The sequence below is a fragment of the Paroedura picta genome, chromosome 18 (assembly GCF_049243985.1).
Source record: "Paroedura picta isolate Pp20150507F chromosome 18, Ppicta_v3.0, whole genome shotgun sequence".
Classification (NCBI taxonomy): domain Eukaryota; kingdom Metazoa; phylum Chordata; class Lepidosauria; order Squamata; family Gekkonidae; genus Paroedura; species Paroedura picta.
In genome coordinates, this window is record NC_135386.1 from 10,354,903 (window position 1) to 10,372,559 (window position 17,657).

At 45.5% G+C, this 17,657-nt stretch overlaps 1 protein-coding gene across 5 annotated transcripts in view; it reads right to left on the reverse strand.

The window, feature by feature from the left end:
- ARNT2 (aryl hydrocarbon receptor nuclear translocator 2) overlaps window positions 1-17,657 on the reverse strand; it is a 138,601-nt gene that overhangs the window by 20,057 nt on the left and 100,887 nt on the right. For all 5 annotated transcript variants that reach the window (XM_077318052.1, XM_077318051.1, XM_077318049.1 and 2 more), the window contains 3 exons: window positions 17,032-17,183; window positions 10,524-10,596; window positions 4,846-4,969 (listed from right to left, as the gene is read on the reverse strand). In XM_077318052.1, coding sequence (XP_077174167.1) covers window positions 4,846-4,969; window positions 10,524-10,596; window positions 17,032-17,183 — 349 coding nt within the window. The remainder of the gene's footprint in view (window positions 1-4,845; window positions 4,970-10,523; window positions 10,597-17,031; window positions 17,184-17,657) is intronic.

The following is a 17,657-nucleotide window of genomic DNA, read 5'->3' on the forward strand; positions in this document are numbered from 1 at the left end:
TTGGAGGCTCTGTAAATATCGAACTTCTGACCTCCGTAAAGGTTCCGGCCAAAAACGGGGTTAGGGGCCTTGTAAGGCCTGCTGCTTAGAAACCCCATGCTGTGGCAAGAAAATATCTTATTTGTACTTCGATACGTGCCTGATGGCTGCAGAGCAAGATGTCCCCACCGAGATCAGCCCCCTCTGTGAGAACTCCAACTATTTGCACAAACTGTACCAGAGAAACCCATCCAAAATCAACACGGTCCAAACACTTGCAGCAATGTGCAGGTTTGCCTGTGTATTTGGGGGGCAGGGAGGCACTTTAGATCAGGGCTAGTCAACCTGTGGTCCTCCAGATGTTCATGGACTACAATTCCCATGAGACCCTGCCAGCGTTTGCTGGCAGGGGCTCTTGGGAATTGTAGTCCATGAACATCTGGAGGACCACAGGTTGGCTACCCCTGCTTTAGATCAGCCACAGACGTGAAAAGGGCTCACACGGATGTGAGGGAAGTGCCACGTTTCCCAATTTCTGATGGCACACTAGCGGGAGAAGGTCCGAGAAAGAACTACGAAATGTAGAAGAAGATGAGTTGGTTTTTATGCCCCGCTTTTCATTGCCCAAATGAGTCTCAAAGCAGCTTATAATCACCTTAACTTCCTCTCCCCACAACAAACACCCTGTGAGGTAGATGGGACAGAACTATCAGGGCTGTGACTAGCCTCAGGTCTCCCGGATGGCTGCATGTGGAGGAGCGGAAATCAAACCTGGCTCGCCAGATTAGAAGTTGCCGCTCTTAACCACGACACCACGCTGGTGAAAGAAAACCACCACCCAAACAAATTCAAAACATATTTCAAGGGGGGGGGGGGAGAGAGCACACAAAGAATCCCTTAAATTAAAAAATCACTGTGGGATTGGGACTCTTTGCTCTATTACTGACTGCTATTTAAGAAAATAAGTTCCTAGATATATCACTTTACATTAAATTTATTTCATTTGCTACTCGGGTGATCATAAAATCTAGCTTCCAACTACTTCTTGGGCAGCACTGCTTGGAAAAAAAGTGTAAAGCACTGCTGTTAGTACAAAATTTAACAGAGGTGTTAGGCCTCTGTTGCTTGCCATGGCAAATAAACGGATAAGAAATGGAAAACAAGCCTTGCTAGACCAGAACAAGAGCCCATCCACTCTGGCATCCCGCTTCCTGCAATGGCGGTTCTAAAACCAATAAAAAAAAACACAAATCTAACTAGGAGAGAAGTTTCTGCCACTTGGGCTAGTTAATTTCACCATCCCATTTTATTCTAAGAGAAGCCTCCCAAAGCAGGACATGAAAGCACCAGCCCTCCACGTTTGTCCCCAGGCCTGGTTTTACAGCGTAAAGATTGTATTCACTTTGCTCTGAAAATAGATTTAGCACCAAGAAAAGCTATACCTGCACCAAAGCCAGCTCTACCTCCTAAATATTATTCTAACAGGGCAACTTGGTCTCACTTCCTCTTCAGTTTTGACCGTTTAACATCACCTATTCTACAGCATTTTAATCAGGCCCATTCTCCACAGAATCAGAATCATGGAGTTGGAAAGGATCTCCAGGGTCATCTAGTCCAACCCCCTGCAGAATGCAGGAAAATCACAACTAGAAGTCAGCCTTCCAAACACTCCCTCCCATTTTATCCCTGAGCCTTAGAAAGGTGATGGATGGATGGATGGATGGATGGATGGATGGATGGATGGATGGATGGATGGATGGAAGGAGGGAGGGAGGGATGGATGGATGGAAGGAGGGAGGGATGGATGGATGGAGGGATGGATGGATGGATGGAAGGAGGGAGGGAGGGAGGGATGGATGGAAGGAGGGAGGGATGGATGGATGGATGGATGGATGGATGGAGGGATGGATGGAGGGATGGATGGATGGATGGATGGAAGGAGGGAGGGAGGGAGGGAGGGAGGGAGGGAGGGAGGGAGGGAGGGATGGATGGAAGGAGGGAGGGATGGATGGATGGATGGAAGGAGGGATGGATGGAGGGATGGATGGATGGATGGAGGGATGGATGGAGGGATGGATGGATGGAAGGAGGGAGGGATGGATGGATGGAGGGATGGATGGAGGGAGGGAGGGAGGGATGGATGGAGGGAGGGAGGGATGGAGGGATGGATGGAAGGATAGATGGATAGATAGATAGATAGATAGATAGATAGATAGATAGATAGACAGATTTACAACACATGGTCAGTCATCTTTTATGAAGGCACAGGGCTCAGCTACAACGAGCCCGGAAAGTTCTACAGAATTCCACCTTTCTCCCCCAAAATCTGATTTCCAGCTTTGTAGTGTTTCGACTGGCACTGCAGCAACGGTGCAAGGGGAGCGTGCATATAACCTGCCCCAAAAGTCACCAGAAAATACCATAGATCCAGCTTGGTGTACTGGTTAGGAGCCAGACTTCTAATCTGGCAAGCCGGGTTTGATTCTCTGCTCCCCCACAGGCAGCCAGTTGGGTGACCCTGGGCTCCCCATGGCACTGATAAGGCTGTTCTGACTGAGCAGTGATATCAGGGCTCTGTCAGCCTCACCTCCCTCAGAGGATGCCTGTGGTGGGGAGAGGAAGGGAAGACGATTGTAAGCCACTTTGAAACTCCTTCGGGTAGAGAAAAGAAACACCTCTTCTTCTTCATAATGCTAAGAAAAATTGAAGGCAGCAGGAAAAGGGAAATACTCATCATGAGCTCAACTGACACAATCAAGGCAGCTGTTCTGGAAGCTGGTTGCCATAAGTCAGATGCAACCTGACAGCGCTTAGCATAATGCACAGCTCCAGCACATTACTGATCTGAAATGTCCTGGGGAGCAGCTATTTTCCTATTTGCCAGGAAAAGGGAGGAAGGCTTAATCCCCTACCCTTCATGCTGCAGCTCTCATCTGAATCCCCCCCCCAAACCTGAAAACTACATTAAGAAGAAATGCTAGAAGCTCTGCCCCAAACTGCCCTCCTCTTTTTCAAGGGCTTTTCAAGGTCAGGGAGTGAACAAAAGTTTCCACAACCCTCGCCTGACACTCTAAAAATGGCACCACGTTATTCTGCGTAAACCAATTGCAGGAAGGAGCCAAGGGCTCTAAAGAGATGGCAATCTGAATTATTTCTGGATTTAGGGGCATTATTCCCATATATGATAACAACTGCAAGAATATTATAGGCGCAGAACCGGAAAAATGAGGTTACCTGTAACTGAAGACTGGATATTAAAATTAAGAGAGCTTGCAAAATTCACAGCGCTGGTAAGAGAGAAATCAATATCCTCTTTTGAAACGGAGAGGAAACCTCTTACAGACAAAAATGATCTGCTAACTGATGGATTTAATGATTAAATGAGGGGATACTGAATAATATGTAACCTATAGGTGTTGAGCTCCCCCTCACTGACAGTCTTCCAGAAGTGGCTGGACAGATCCTTCTCCTGGATGCTTTAGGCTGATCCTGCATTGAGCTGGGGGTGGGACTAGAAGGCCTACAGGCCCCTTTATGATTCTCTATGATAATCTATAGAGAAATGCTCAATAACTTTAGATTGGATTTTTAAACACTACAATAAAACATTTTAATGCATTTGAATGGGAATGATAAATGCAAGACTGATGAATTGTATTTTATAAAACTTTTGCATATCGGTTCCATCCTTGTCTTCCCCCCTTTTTCTTGTTATCTTAAACTTTAAACTTTTCCTTTTTATTATTTCTGCTCTTTTTTAATGTAATTAAAAACTTGTAATTTTAATTTTTTTAAAAAGAGGTAGGAATCTCAGTGTACCATCCTTCCCGCAGCCCATCCAGGCCTTGATCAGCCTGGGAGAGGCCGGATCAGGCACTGCAGGTTCGGATCAGAAGGGGCTTGTTGTCGGAAACAGGACTGTGACCCCATCAAAGGCATGCAGTGGGGGGGCGGAGGAAGGAGGAAAATTAGGCTGAGTTTGCTTCGGTTTGTGCAAAGGATTTTGCCAAACATCTGGGACGTGTATTTATTATTAAGACAATAACGCTTAAATCCAAATCGAGGGGGAAAAGACTTCATCTTGGAAAAGAGATTTGGTCCACAATGGGAGGGACCCTACCCCTATCCTGCCATTCTGACCCTACCCCTACCCTACCCCTATCCAACAAACAAAAGTTTATTTATTCAAATATTTAACCCCCACCTAGCTTTTTAGCTCAAGTTTCAAGCTTCCCCCCATCTAAGGGCTCTTCCTTTAAATTAAATGTCTCTTACAGACTATTCCACACCAGGAACTTTGCCAGACTCACCACCCGGGGTGGATTGGGCTCTATTCCCACTGCTGCACTATGTTGGCACCAATGCGGGATGGTCCTGGCCCTGGTGTAACTCAGGCCATCAGTTGGCCTGCTGCAAGGGACCTTGGATCAATCCACATCCCCTTCTTTGCTGTGGGCCTCATCGGGGCCTATGTCTGTGGAACAATTGGGCCGTCCTGGCCCGGCTCCTCCCGCCTGCACCAAAGTACCAGAAGGAAAAAATAAACGCCCCAGGTATTTTTAAAGTAATTTTTTTTAAAGGCCCTTGTTGCCCCAGCTGCCATGGGGGAGCACACATCCGGGGCAGATGGGAGGTGCGGGCCAAATGCTCCCCCATTTGGTAGCGGGATGCAAAACCGGGTGGCAGCATGATGAAGAGCCACAAGTTGAGAAAGCCTCCTCAGAGGACAACTAGATACACACACCCCTACATACTTGTGCCCCCTTTGAGGCGGACTTGTCTGTTTAAGAAGCACCTGCACTTAAAAGACAACATCCTGGACCCCAAACAGTAGCGATTATCCTAACAGCAAAGATGGTCACTTACAAGTCGTTATGCCAGCAAACATCTCAGCGAACCTTGGATCCCTCTCCTGGGAGAAGATGGCATCTGGCTTCTCAACCGGCTTCCCACTCTCATGAACGTTCGATTGTATAGCTGGAACAGGTACCTACCAGGACAGGTACAGAGAAGCAAGTCAAACTCCCCTTGGGGTGCAAACTTCCACCCACCTTTTTGAAGTTTGCCTTCCAAGTTTACTTCAACAACAAATGTGTATTTGTCTTTTCTTCTTGATTTGAGATAAAAGGTAGTCAAATGAAGCAAATGGTGTCATTCTCTCGAATGGGAAGTCTTCCACTTTTTGCTGGGTGTCAGGAGGGAGAGCTTGTAGAGCACAGCCAAGCAGGCCTTCTCAATATGAGTACTGAGGTCATGGCCCTGGATCAGCAGAATGTCTGCCTGCAATAATCTTTTACTTGGATAGGCCTGATGCTTTTGCTTGCAGAAGTTTAGCCAGAGGTTTCTTGTCTTCAGGCAGATGTTCTATATAAACAGTCTTCTTGTCTCAAAGGAACAACTAATACCCTCCCAGAATTACACTATAATTAGCAATGTGCAGGTTGGATGTAGTGGAAGAGTCAACCATTTTACTAAATGCATCATGTTTTCACCCATCTCTATCAGCTGGTGTTTAAGGAGCACCTACTTACGGTTTTGTCTGCATCTCCTCGGCTATGATGAAGCCAGAGGATGGCAGAATAAAGAGGTATGACCTTCTTGTTGCACTCTGTTTACATTCTCCACCTTTTTAGATGTGGCAGCCATGCTATCTAGTTTCTACCAGAGAGTCTTGGCGATGCTGGCAACGTCCTCCAGGAAAGGTGAGTTTACGAGGAGATTCTGCACAGAGCATACCTAGGATCTTGTCTCAAGGTCTTGGGTTGCTCTTTTTCCAATGATTTAGCCATTCACATCAGTGTAGCGCTTCAAGTCTTCATCAGGTGACACTGGATCAGGGTACTCTCCTCTGTACGGGAAGGGTCTGACGGTAAGTCTGCGTCCAGACCAGAAGGGGAGTCAGCCATCAAGGCTTGTATTTCCTCAGAATCTGAGTGCCCCATAAGGGGCTGAGGAGAGATTGCAGGAGGACACCAGACTAGAAAGCCCATAATGGTTCCGCAAAAAGAGGTGCCTCAGATCTGGTGCTTTTCATAGAATCATGAAAGAGTTGGGAGGGACTTCCAGGGTCATCTAGTCCAACCCCGTGCATTGCAAGAACTCATAACTACCTGCCTACCAATAGTGACCCCAATTTCATGCCCAAGTGATCCCTCTACCATTCTTCTGGCACTTCACCTGTTCTCCAAGAATTGTCAAAAATAATGGACAGAGGCTCAGAAATTACATCTGCAAGTTCTTTGGGTACCCTTGGATGCAGATCATCTGGCCCAGAAGATTGAGTTTCATTTAAAGAAACTAGGTGTTACAGTGATCCTAGGCCACAAGTCCCATCCCTCATCATGTGAAATGATTTTGCCATGTTAAGCACAATTCCCCTTGTAAGAGAAGACTGAGGAGGAGTAGGCATTGAGCAATTCAGCCCTCAGTTTTCATGACTGCCAGTTGCCTCCTTCTTGAAATCTAGAAGGAAAATCAGAAGGGTCATCTCGCCAAGGATGGGGAGGCAAAGAACTCTGCCACAGTGCCGGGGAGCTCAACTCCAATGGTTGACTAGCTGCTGGAACTGCCAATACTCCCTGGCTGAGCTCTATTTCCCCCAACTGAGAATCGATGCCCTGGGGAGGCATGTAGACAAGGTGCTTGTGGTGGACAGACCCCCCTCCATTCTGTTGGAACCAACGTTGATTAGGCTGGAACCGAAGAGTCATTCGATTCTAAGAGTGTATTGGAGCTAGAACCTTGCTTGTCCTTATGTTCGATTTTGGAACGGGCTTTCTAAGGTGGAGGTTCTGACAAATGAATGAATGGTCGATCGAAACTGACAGAATCAAGGGGTGTGGCTAAAGATGTCGTCCTGAGAGGGTGGCAGGGCATCTGCTCTGCTATCTCTGAAGCCTGACAGGGGTCAATTGTGCAAGCAATTGGCAGAAAAGAGGAGGGGTACGCAAACCCCACCTCACCTTTCTACCCAGGAAGTTCTTGGGGCCGTCTCCAATCCTTTAGGGAGTATATCTCCCTGGATTATAGGCTGTCAGCGTTCCAGGTCCAGAGGACGACTGCCATTTTCTACCTCGGACTTTCTTTTCTTTCTTTAATCTTAAAGTATCTGCTTCAACCCTACATGATGATTTACCACAAATGAACGCTTTGAACTGAGGGGAGGACATCGGCTGAGTTCCAAAACATCATTTACTGCAAGTATCTCTGATTTTTTTTTTCTTCGTCTTTCTTCCTGCATCAAAGCCCTTTGTTTCCCCCCTCCTCCTACTCTGCTCTGCCCGAAGCCACCTCGTTATGAGGCAGGCTAATTCTCCTAACTAAGCAGAAGAAGGACTCAAATCAAGTCGAATTAATTGGCAAAAGCTCTTATTGTAATTGTTTTGGTTTTCGGAGATAAGAAGATAAGAGCTGTGAATGGGAAAATCTCACGAGAACTCTGTGCCTTAACTGACTTCAATACGTCACATGCCTGTGCCGGAACATTAGAGGATAAAACAGAGGACCTCTACTGGCCACTTGTAAAATTGTTTGAGGCCGGTTTTTTTTAAAGTCAAAATCATGTCTATGTTAAAAAGATTGGCTCATCTAATAGAGATACAAACCCAAGATTACAAAGTATTCTTAGATGGATTGATCAAAAATATCTCCAAGGAGATTCAAGATGGCAAGGAAGAAGTCTTCAATAGGAATGATGGATTAATAACAGTGACTGATGACAGCTTTAAACAAGGTGGAAAACCAACAGCAGAAGAGAAATCTGAAATTCATATCTTCAAGGAGATCCAAGATGCCAAGGAAGACGTCTTTAACAGGAGTAATGGATCAATAACAGTGGCTGATGACAGCTCTAAACAAGGTGGAAAACCAACAGTAGAAGAGAAATCTGAAATTCTGGAGACGGAAAATGGGATGCCGGAGTTCTGCAGCCCAGATAAGGACACTCTTTTTAAAAAGACATACAGCCATCTCAAAGCAACAGTGTACAAAAATCAATCAAAAGAAATATGGATCTGCAGTGAAAGTAACCGATTTAAAGGATCTCTCTGGGGAAAAAATTGTATTGATACTGGAGTCCAGGAGGTGCAACGGCCTCAAGATTTATCGATGCATACTCTGCGGGAAAGAGTACAACTGCACTTTCTACGCCAAAGGCCTATGGGACAGAATATAATTTTACGGGAACGACAAGATGTAGCAAGCCTCGAGATGAGACCCCCTTAAGAAAACCGAAAGCTCATATTGTTTTATGATTAATGTTATACTGTATTCTATATTTCCATTTTTATGAAAAAGGGGAAGCAGTGTCTCTTTCTCTCTTGTTTTTTTTTGTCTCTTTTCTTTTGTAGGCATATAGGTAATATAATCATTAGTGCTGAAAATGTAAAATGGGGTTCTCCCCCCTTATTTTTTCTTTCTTCTATTAGTGTATTGTCCTAGGACTAAAGCCTACACTGACTTGTAGAAAATGTTTAATGTTAAGCTTTCAACTTAAATCTGAAAATATATCTGTTAGGATGGTTCTTAGAATGGGTCAAGCATAAATTGTTTTGTAGATGTATCAGAACCAAGGATAAGGAGAAGCTATAGAAGACTGAAAGCTTATATTGTTTTATGTTTAATGTTAAGCATTTAATCTAAACCTGGAAATCTTATTATTCTCTGTATTAACAACATATACTGTATTCTACATTGCTACTTTTATGAAAAAGGGGAAGCAGTGCCTTTTTTCTCTCTTGTTTCTTTTTCTTAGTAGGCATATAGGTAATATAATCGTTAGCGTTGGAAATACAAAATGGGGCTTTCCCCCCTTATTATTTTTTTTATTATTGGTGTATTGTTATAGGGCCAAAGCCCATATTGATCTGTAGAAAATGCAAAGCTCTCAACTTATACCTGTCAGGATGGCTCTTAGAATGGGTGAAGTATAAATGGTTTGTAGATGTATCTGTATTAAGGATAAGGAGAAATTATGAAATCCTTTTGTAATTTTTTTTCTTTGTACATCTTTAAGGCAAAGCCCTACTTTCCTCTCCCTTCATCAGGGTATTGATACAGGGCCAAAACTCATATTGTGCTATAAGAAATGTTTAATGTTAAGCATCTAACTCAAACCTAGAAATATCTGCTAGGATAGCTCTTAGATTGCATCAAGCAGTTAATGTGAGGTCTACGATCTCTCAAGTAAGTTGACTAATAATAACTTTTCTTTTGTATATCTAAACAGGCCTTTTTTTTTTTTTAAATGTAGTGGAAATGTGGACGGCTCTTAGACTCATGGCTCTTAGAGTTTTGGGCAAAAGTTTATATCATTGTGGAGTCAATGTGGGGTCGTATATTCTCAAATGATGATTATATTTCTATCTTTATAAAAATAAAAAAAAATCATTATTAAAAAAAAAAAAAAAAAAGAAACTGACAGAATCAAGATGCTTGATCGTGGGTTCACAAGTTGGTCAGGTCTAACCAGAGATTTTGAAGGCAAGGATTGACTGTGCTCTTCTGGAGTAGAAGACTTAGAGCAGGGGTAGTCAACCTATGGTCTTCCAGATGTTCATGGACTACAATCCCAATGAGCCCCTGCCAGCGTTTGCTGGCAGGGGCTCGTGGGAATTGTAGTCCATGAACATCTGGAGGATCACAGGTTGACTACCCCTGACTTCGAACAAGAGAGTGCTTTCTCCCATAAGCTTTCCATCAACCATGCTGCTTGATCTGAGCAGGCTTTCGGAGTAAACTGGAGGCAGCTCTTGCACTTGGCTGTATTAAGGGCCTCGATCAAGCAGAGAAAGCAGAGAAGGCATTCATCAGAACGTGCCACATTGGGTACATATTTAAACAGTCTTCTGAGACATTTTTCAAAGACAGGAAAAGACCCCAGGGAAAGGAAACATTGACAAAAACTCACAAAATCCAGAGTTGAATGGAAGATGCCCTCACAAACGGGCAGCAAAGAACACAGCACATGTGCTCCCTGCAGACCACATGACTGTTATGTGGGAAGATGGCCTCTGATGAGCTCTGCAAGGGAGGGGCTCCACTTGAAGTGTAAACATTTCCAAAACAGCTGTAAGAGAACCTCCGGTGACTAGCCTGTTCAAGCACAGTTCCAATGTGGAAGACTGAAGATGAATTGCTTGTCATACAGGAACTCAGCGGCATACCCAAGAGTTGTCCGTCACGTGAAACCCTTATTCTGTTTCCATTGCTAACTCCAAAAGATATGTGCTTAGCCTTAACCAGGGCCAGGGCTTCTTGGTCCTGGTCCTGACCAGGTGGAATGAGCTCCTGGAAGAGTTGTGGGCCTTACAGGCACCATCTCAGTTCCAAGGGGCCTGCAAAACAGAGCTCTTCCGTCAGGCATTTGGTTGAGCCCAACCAGCTGATGGAGCACCATTTAGAGCCCTCCTCCAACATCCTCTCCCATCCTGGGCCAGTTCACTTGATCCCGGGCAGCTACAGTGATTTGATATATTTTATATATATAATAAATAAAATAAAATTTTCAAAAATCCCAAGAGGTCAGCTGGCCAGGTTTGCAGTACCTGAGATAAGTCGTATGACGACAGTCCGTCTCTCTGGTGGACTTCAAGCTCGGCCTGCTGCTGCTGAAGCTGCCTGGAAAAAGGAAAGGGAATCAATTAAAAGACGCCTTGAACTGTGTTCTCCCCTGTTGGGTCTGTGGCTTTTCAGAGAGAATAGGAAAGCTTGGCTGGGGCAATTTGGCAGCCCAACTTGATTATCCGGGTTCTTGGGTTCCCATCACCATAATTCTAGGACGGAGTAGTGGCCACCCTGAAAACACAGATGGAAGGCTGCAAACCTGTATAGGAGCAAATGCCAGGAGCTGCTGATAATGCACTGGCCAGAGCTTTGTTCCTGCTGGTGAGCAGAGGAAATGGCTGGCAGTTCAAGCCACAATGCTTGGCCCTGGTGAATCACAGAACTTCAGAGGCCCAATACTATGCTACCAGCTCAATACAGAACTCCCTGATATGTTGACCTCCCTCAAAGGCTTGTTCTGTGCTGTCAGTCTGTTTGGACACTTGTCCCCTATATTGGTCGGTCTTTGGAACAGACTGCCTGTCCTAGCTTCTTCTTGGTGTCACTGTGCCCCTTCCTCTCTCTCACCTGCCCAACCAAGTGTATAAAAACAGCAAGCACTGTGCTTCTGCAGTAGTCCACCCAAGTATATATATATATATGCTAACTGGGGAAAGGTGACTCATGCAGAGTTGCAACAGGCACCCTCCCTAGAAGAGGCCGGTTCTGCAATCTCTCTAGCTGATCTAATTGTTCTTGATTCATGTGGCAAAACAACTTTTCCCCATCCCTTATCCTCAACAACAGATATCGCACAGAAATAATCAAAGCCGGAACAATGAATTCCACAGAGATGTGTATGCCCCTCCCCCACCTCAGGAGTTTTGACATTATTTCTACATATACTCATAGAGTATATTATATACACCCACCACTTCAGAGATCTGAACATTTGCCTCTTCAGGGTCTCAATACTCTCCTGCTATTAATCCTTCCCCACAGCATTTTCCCCCCCAGTCTCTATTAACAGCAGTATTTTGGATGAGGAAAAACACAAGCTACAACTATCCTCCAGCAGCCCTCCGAAGACTTGTTCAAAAGCCTAAAAAGGGAAAAAGGAAAAGTGATCCGAATACGTAAAAGCCCTCTGCGGGTGATTGCTTTAATCCAATTACGAGAACTTGGGGGGGGGGGGGTTAAATGTACAGCAGCCACCCAACCCACTTCAAAGGAAACCGTCACATTCCAATAAGAGAGAAGAGAAATGAATCAGACCGAGGGACTAAAATCCAACCAAATGGCTCTACAAATCCCTCAAAGCAGTGTCAGGTGCTTTGGCAGAAGGGAAATGCCAGCAAGCAGTTCAATTTGAAACCCAATAACACCACCCATTTTGCTTCTCCACATGAATGGCCCTCATCTCCTTGGGTGCGCATTACAGAACTGTCACCCAATTTTAGAGATCCTGCAAGATGTATTCGTTAATTCGTGAGTGAATCAATCTTTCTTGATCTGCATACATTTACATATGAATAAGCAAATACATCTGAAGGAAAAGGGGCACTCAGTTGCTAGGCAACACAGGTGCTGCTGAATCATAGAATCATAGAGTTGGAAGGGGCCATACAGGCCATCTAGTCCAACCCCCTGCTCAACGCAGGATCAGCCCTAAGCATCCTAAAGCATCCAAGAAAAGTGTGTATCCAACCTTTGCTTGAAGACTTCTGTGTGGCAGGAGAAGGAATGCTTCTTCCAAATGATTCTATATCTACCTGTGACAAATTTCAGCTCGTAGAAGAGAGATTTCCTTCTGCATTCAACAGGAATGGCGCTTGTAGAATGGTCTCTTCCACTTCCAACTTTTGGATATACATGGGATAAAAATTAACTAAACAACTAAACGAAAAGCACTGGGCCATGTCTGACCCTTGGGGTGACGCCCTCTAGCGTTTTCATGGCAGACTCAATACGGGCTGGTTTGCCAGTGCCTTCCCCAGTCATTACCGTTTACCCCCCAGCAAGCTGGGTACTCATTTTACCGACCTCGGAAGGATGGAAGGCTGAGTCGACCTTGAGCCGGCTGCTGGGATTGAACTCCCAACCTCATGGGCAAAGCTTTCAGACTGCATGTCTGCTGCCTTACCACTCTGCACCACAAGAGGCTCTTATATCAGTAGTAACTTCCCTTTTATACCAATAAAGATAGTCTGACTCTGACTTAGCGACTGCCCAATCGTTAAGCAGTATAGCTCTGAATACAAGTTGCTATACGGCTGTTTGCAGCTTCCCCGAAGCATCTGGCTAGTCCAGGATGGAAACAGGCTGCCAGAGAGGAGGGTGGGCTAACCATATTGTGGGAAAGTGGGTTCTAAGGCCCTTGTTGAGCACGTCCAAAGGAGACAAGAATCTATTGCACAGCAGGGCATGCTGAAGCACAGCTCAGCTTGCCAGTGAGATGAACGCGCTCGCCACGTTTTCTTTTCCTGAAAAATCAAAAAAACGCTAATAAGAGAGGAAGCTGAACAGCTCTGAAGCAACACCCAAGTTTAAACACTTCACTTCTCCAGGAAGTTCCTTTCGGACGGCTGTGCCCAAAACAAACCAGGATCTTAATTTCATTGGCATGGAAATAGAGTGAACGTTTGAACCCAACGTTTGGTTGCCTTTCCGCTCAGAAACCGAGTTTGGAAAACGGTTTAGTGAAGCTGGAAAGAAACGCAACACAAAAACAACCGCGGACTAATCACAGTTCCCCTTCCCAAACCGTTTCCACGGACCAAAGTCATTTATATTTGTCAATTTTCATTTTGACCGTTTCTGCACTGGAGGTTTCATACTGGGCTGCAGGCTGGCGTTTTAATCATAGCAGGTTGCCCCACCTCTTCCTGCACCCAAACGGGGGAGCCTTTGGCCCGGTGTTCCTCATCTGCCCCCAGTTTTTGCTCCTGCATGGGAGCTGGGTCAGTGAAGTTCCCAGTGCATAAACGGTCTTTGAAAGGCATCCCACCCCAGTGGAAGGAACACCCTGTGTCAAGCAAAATGAAACAACCCTTGCCCAATTATACAGATACTGTCAAGCTAGAAATGGTAATGTAAATCTCACAGAAAAGCATTCAGTGAAAATGCTTGGATTTGGACTCTTGCTAATATTTAAATGAACCCGACAATAATCTAGCAGAAATTGCTGGATTAAAATGACAGGAGCCCCCCAACTGATTACCTCTCAATATGTGAAAGGCAGAAACATGGGGAACATCGGGGGCTGCCCTATAGCCACAGGACCCCATGGCGATTTCTGCCTACTCAAGAGATTTCCTTCAGTGGAATGAGACTCTGATGCCCCCTCTGTCCTCAGCAGCTCAAGGTGCCCTCTGGATAATGCTGGTGGTTGACAGGGGGACCTCGCAGAAATAGCATGGGGGCCATATGGGGAATACTCGCCCTCACTTCTATTTTATCTTAAGTTTGGCCTGCTTTTACATTTTTCCTCCTTGCAGATGGTTTTACCGCAGTTTCCCCCCCCCCCCCTGACTTTTTGGCAAACAGACAGTTTAATTTAAATTTATTTTGTTCAAAACATTTCTATCCTTCCCCCGCCCCCGAAGACCCATGGAGGTTCCCACACAGGGAACAAGATTATAATAAAAATTCAAGTAACACGCATCAACATAACCCGACAAAAATCACAGTCAAGCACACCAAACAATGTTCCGAGTGGTTATTTCTCTCCTCACAAAAACGGTCTCTGGGATAAAACATTCTTGTGCACTCCCTGGAAGTCACCGTCTGCACCCATTCTGGCAAGCCGTCCCACAGGGCTGGTCCCCCAACAGAATGTCAGCTAACAGTGGAGAGGACACAGCTCCTAAGATCTGGCACGACTTTTGTTCTCATTGCTCTCTGTCCTGGCCCCACCTGGCTCCAAGCAAGCCTTAATGCCACAGCTGGCTTCTTTGAGTTGGGCGAGAAGAAGAGGGGACAGGCAGGGAGGGAGAAACAGATGGAGAAACAGCTTCTGCCCTCCATTCTATGGCTGCCCCAGAGCTTAGAATCACAGAATCATAGAGTTGGAAGGGGCCATAGAGGCCATCCAGTCCAACCCCCTGCTCAACGCAGGATCAGCCCAAAGCATCCTAAAGCATCCAAGGAAAGTGTGTATCCAACCTTTGCTTGAAGACTGCCAGTGAGGAGGGGGAGCTCACCACCTCCTTAGGCAGCTTGCTGGCTGGGGAGCTGCAGTAGGCAGAGAGGAAGACGGCAGTAACAGTGCATGGTTCTAGAAGGGCCTGCAATGCAGCAAGTGCAGCTATGAGTTCATTGCATCACAGCACAGGGAAACTCCAGGACCTGCATCCTAGTGAGGGGCGGTATATAAAATTTCATGAATGAATGAAAGTGTTCTGCAGATGAAAACTAGAAAAAAGGACATTTTCATTGATTCTTTCTCCCACTGCTGACCCTCCACTTCCCTTCTCATGCTGTTTCTGGGGTTGCTGGCACAACCCCTCCCTCCCATAACATTTTGGGCTATGGCAGGAGGGGGAGAAGCAGGGAAGTCCACTGACATGGAATCCAAGTCCATCTGTCCATACAGTTATTTCCTTAATGGACGCAGCCTCTAAAATATGCCAAAGATACCAGAATTACAAGATCACACAGAGATGGAAAAGACCACAAACAGAAGAAGAGTTGGTTCTTATAAGCCGCTTTTCTCTCCCCGAAGGAGTCTCAAAGTGGCTTACAATCGCCTTCCCTTTCCTCTCTCCACAACAGACACCCTGTGGGGTGGGTGAGGCTGAGATATCACTGCTCAGTATCACTGATATCACTGCTCGGTCAGAACAGCTTTAACAGTGCTGTGGCTAGGCCAAAGTCACCCAGCTGGCTGCATGTGGGGGAGCAGGAATCAAACCTGGCTTGCCATATTAGAAGTCCGCACTCCAAACCATTCAGTCCAGCCCACCACCTTCCCAGGGACTTAAAAATCACACATTCCTTTTTTGGCATCATCATCATCATGACATGGTTTTTATTGTATGCATAGAATCATAGAATAACAGATTTAGAAGGGACCTCATGGGTCATCTAGTCCAATCCCCTGCACTATGCAGGACTCTTACAACCTATCACTCATCCACTGTCACCTGCCACCCCCTTGAACCTCCACAGAATCAGCCTCTCCGTCAGATGGCTATCCAGCCTCTGTTTAAAAATTTCCAAAGATGGAGAACCCACCACCTCCCGAGGAAGGCTGTTCCACTGAGGAACCGCTCTGACTGTCAGGAACTTCTTCCGGATGTTTAGATGGAATTTTTTTCGAATTAATTTCATCCCACTGGTTCTGGTCCGTCTCTCCGGGGCAAGAGAGAACAACTCTGCTTCATCCTCTATACGGCATCCTTGTAAATATTTGAAGATAGGCATCAGATCCCCTTTCTGTATGCATTCTTTGTATTCTTATGCTCTCTGCAGGAGGGGGCCGGGATGAAGGAATTGTTTAGTGACCTTGAGAATGTTTGAGAGTATGGGGTTGTTTATAGTTTCACTTTCATCTCTGTGAAGGCTCTGGGGAGGAGAGGAAGCTTCAGCACCATCTACATAGTACTGTGCTTGAAGCCATGGAGTCTGGTGGTTGGGGTTCACACAGAGGTGTAATACATGTGCCTGGGGAAATGGGGAGGATCATAGAATCATAGAGTTGGAAGGGGCCATATAGGCCATCTAGTCCAACCCCCTGCTCAATGTTCATAGAATCAGTCCAACCCCCTGCTCAATGTTCATAGAATCACAGAATCATAGAGTTGGAAGGGGCCATACAGGCCATCTAGTCCAACCCCCTGCTCAACGCAGGGTCAGCCCAAAGCATCCTAAAGCAATATGCTTTCTAACATTTAAGTGGAACCTCCTTTCCTGTAATTTTAATCCACCGCTTCTGGTCCTTGTCTCTAAAGCGACAATAAACAACTTGTCCCCCTCTTCAACCCGTCTACCTTTTACATGGTGAAACACAGCCATCATATCACCCCTTGTCCTCCTCTTTTCCAACTCTCTCAATCTTTCCTCATAAGACACGAATTCCACCCCAACCATTCTAGTCCCCCTTCTCTGGACACGTTCCAAATTGCCGGCATCCTTCTTGAGCGGCAGCACCCAAAATTGGACACCATATTCCAGATGAGTTCAACCAAGGAGGAACAGAGTGGTATTACAATTTCTTGTGCTCCAGATTCTATGCTCCTAGCAATGCAGCCGAATATCGCATTAGCCTTCTTAGCTGCCATATGGCACAGATTGGCTTATATTCAATTTATTGTCCATCAGAACTCCTAAGCCTATCAAGCCAGGTCTCCCCCAACTTAATACATCCCATTATTATTACCCAGATGTGGCAATTCCATTTCCTTGGAATGATAATTATGCAATAGCTTCAGTGAGCAGCATTTTCCCCAAAAAACTGAGGGCAAACAAAGGAAGCAGAGGAGACAGTGGGAAACCTCTGCAGGTACGTACTTGACATTCGTATTGGTGCAGATGATGTATTCAATCTCATCCGAATAAGGGTTCTGGAACGTGAAGCTGCTGGTCCGAATTAACATCCATTCCCGGTTTTTGGTACGGAAGCGATACATCACAGAAAGGACCTGGCCTTTCAGTTTAACCACCTGTGGGAGGTAAAAATCAGCGACGGGAGAAAGCGGCAGGGTGACCAAAAAGGCACATCAATGCATCGTGTCCCATTTATTTTTCTAAAACAGAACATTGACTATTTCTTGACAAATCAGAATCACTCCTAGACACCTGCCCAGAGTTGACCTTACATAATAGCCAAGACTCTTTATTAACACAGTTTACCAGTTTTTCTGATGCCACTCCAAATAGGAGGAAATGCAGACTTTTTCACTGAATAAGGTTTCTCGGCATTTTGGCTGCTATAATCAAGCTAAAAGTCATCTCTAAATCAGTTTTAAAAGTGACCTCCCCCATATCACCCAATAAAAACTGTCGACTTCACAGGCAACAAGCATCCTGAACTATCAAATTCAAGGGGTTATATTTGCAAGAAAGCAGTAATGTAGATCAGGCTGAGAGACTGTGATTGGATCAAACTTTCTCCATGAATTTCATGCCAGAAAACC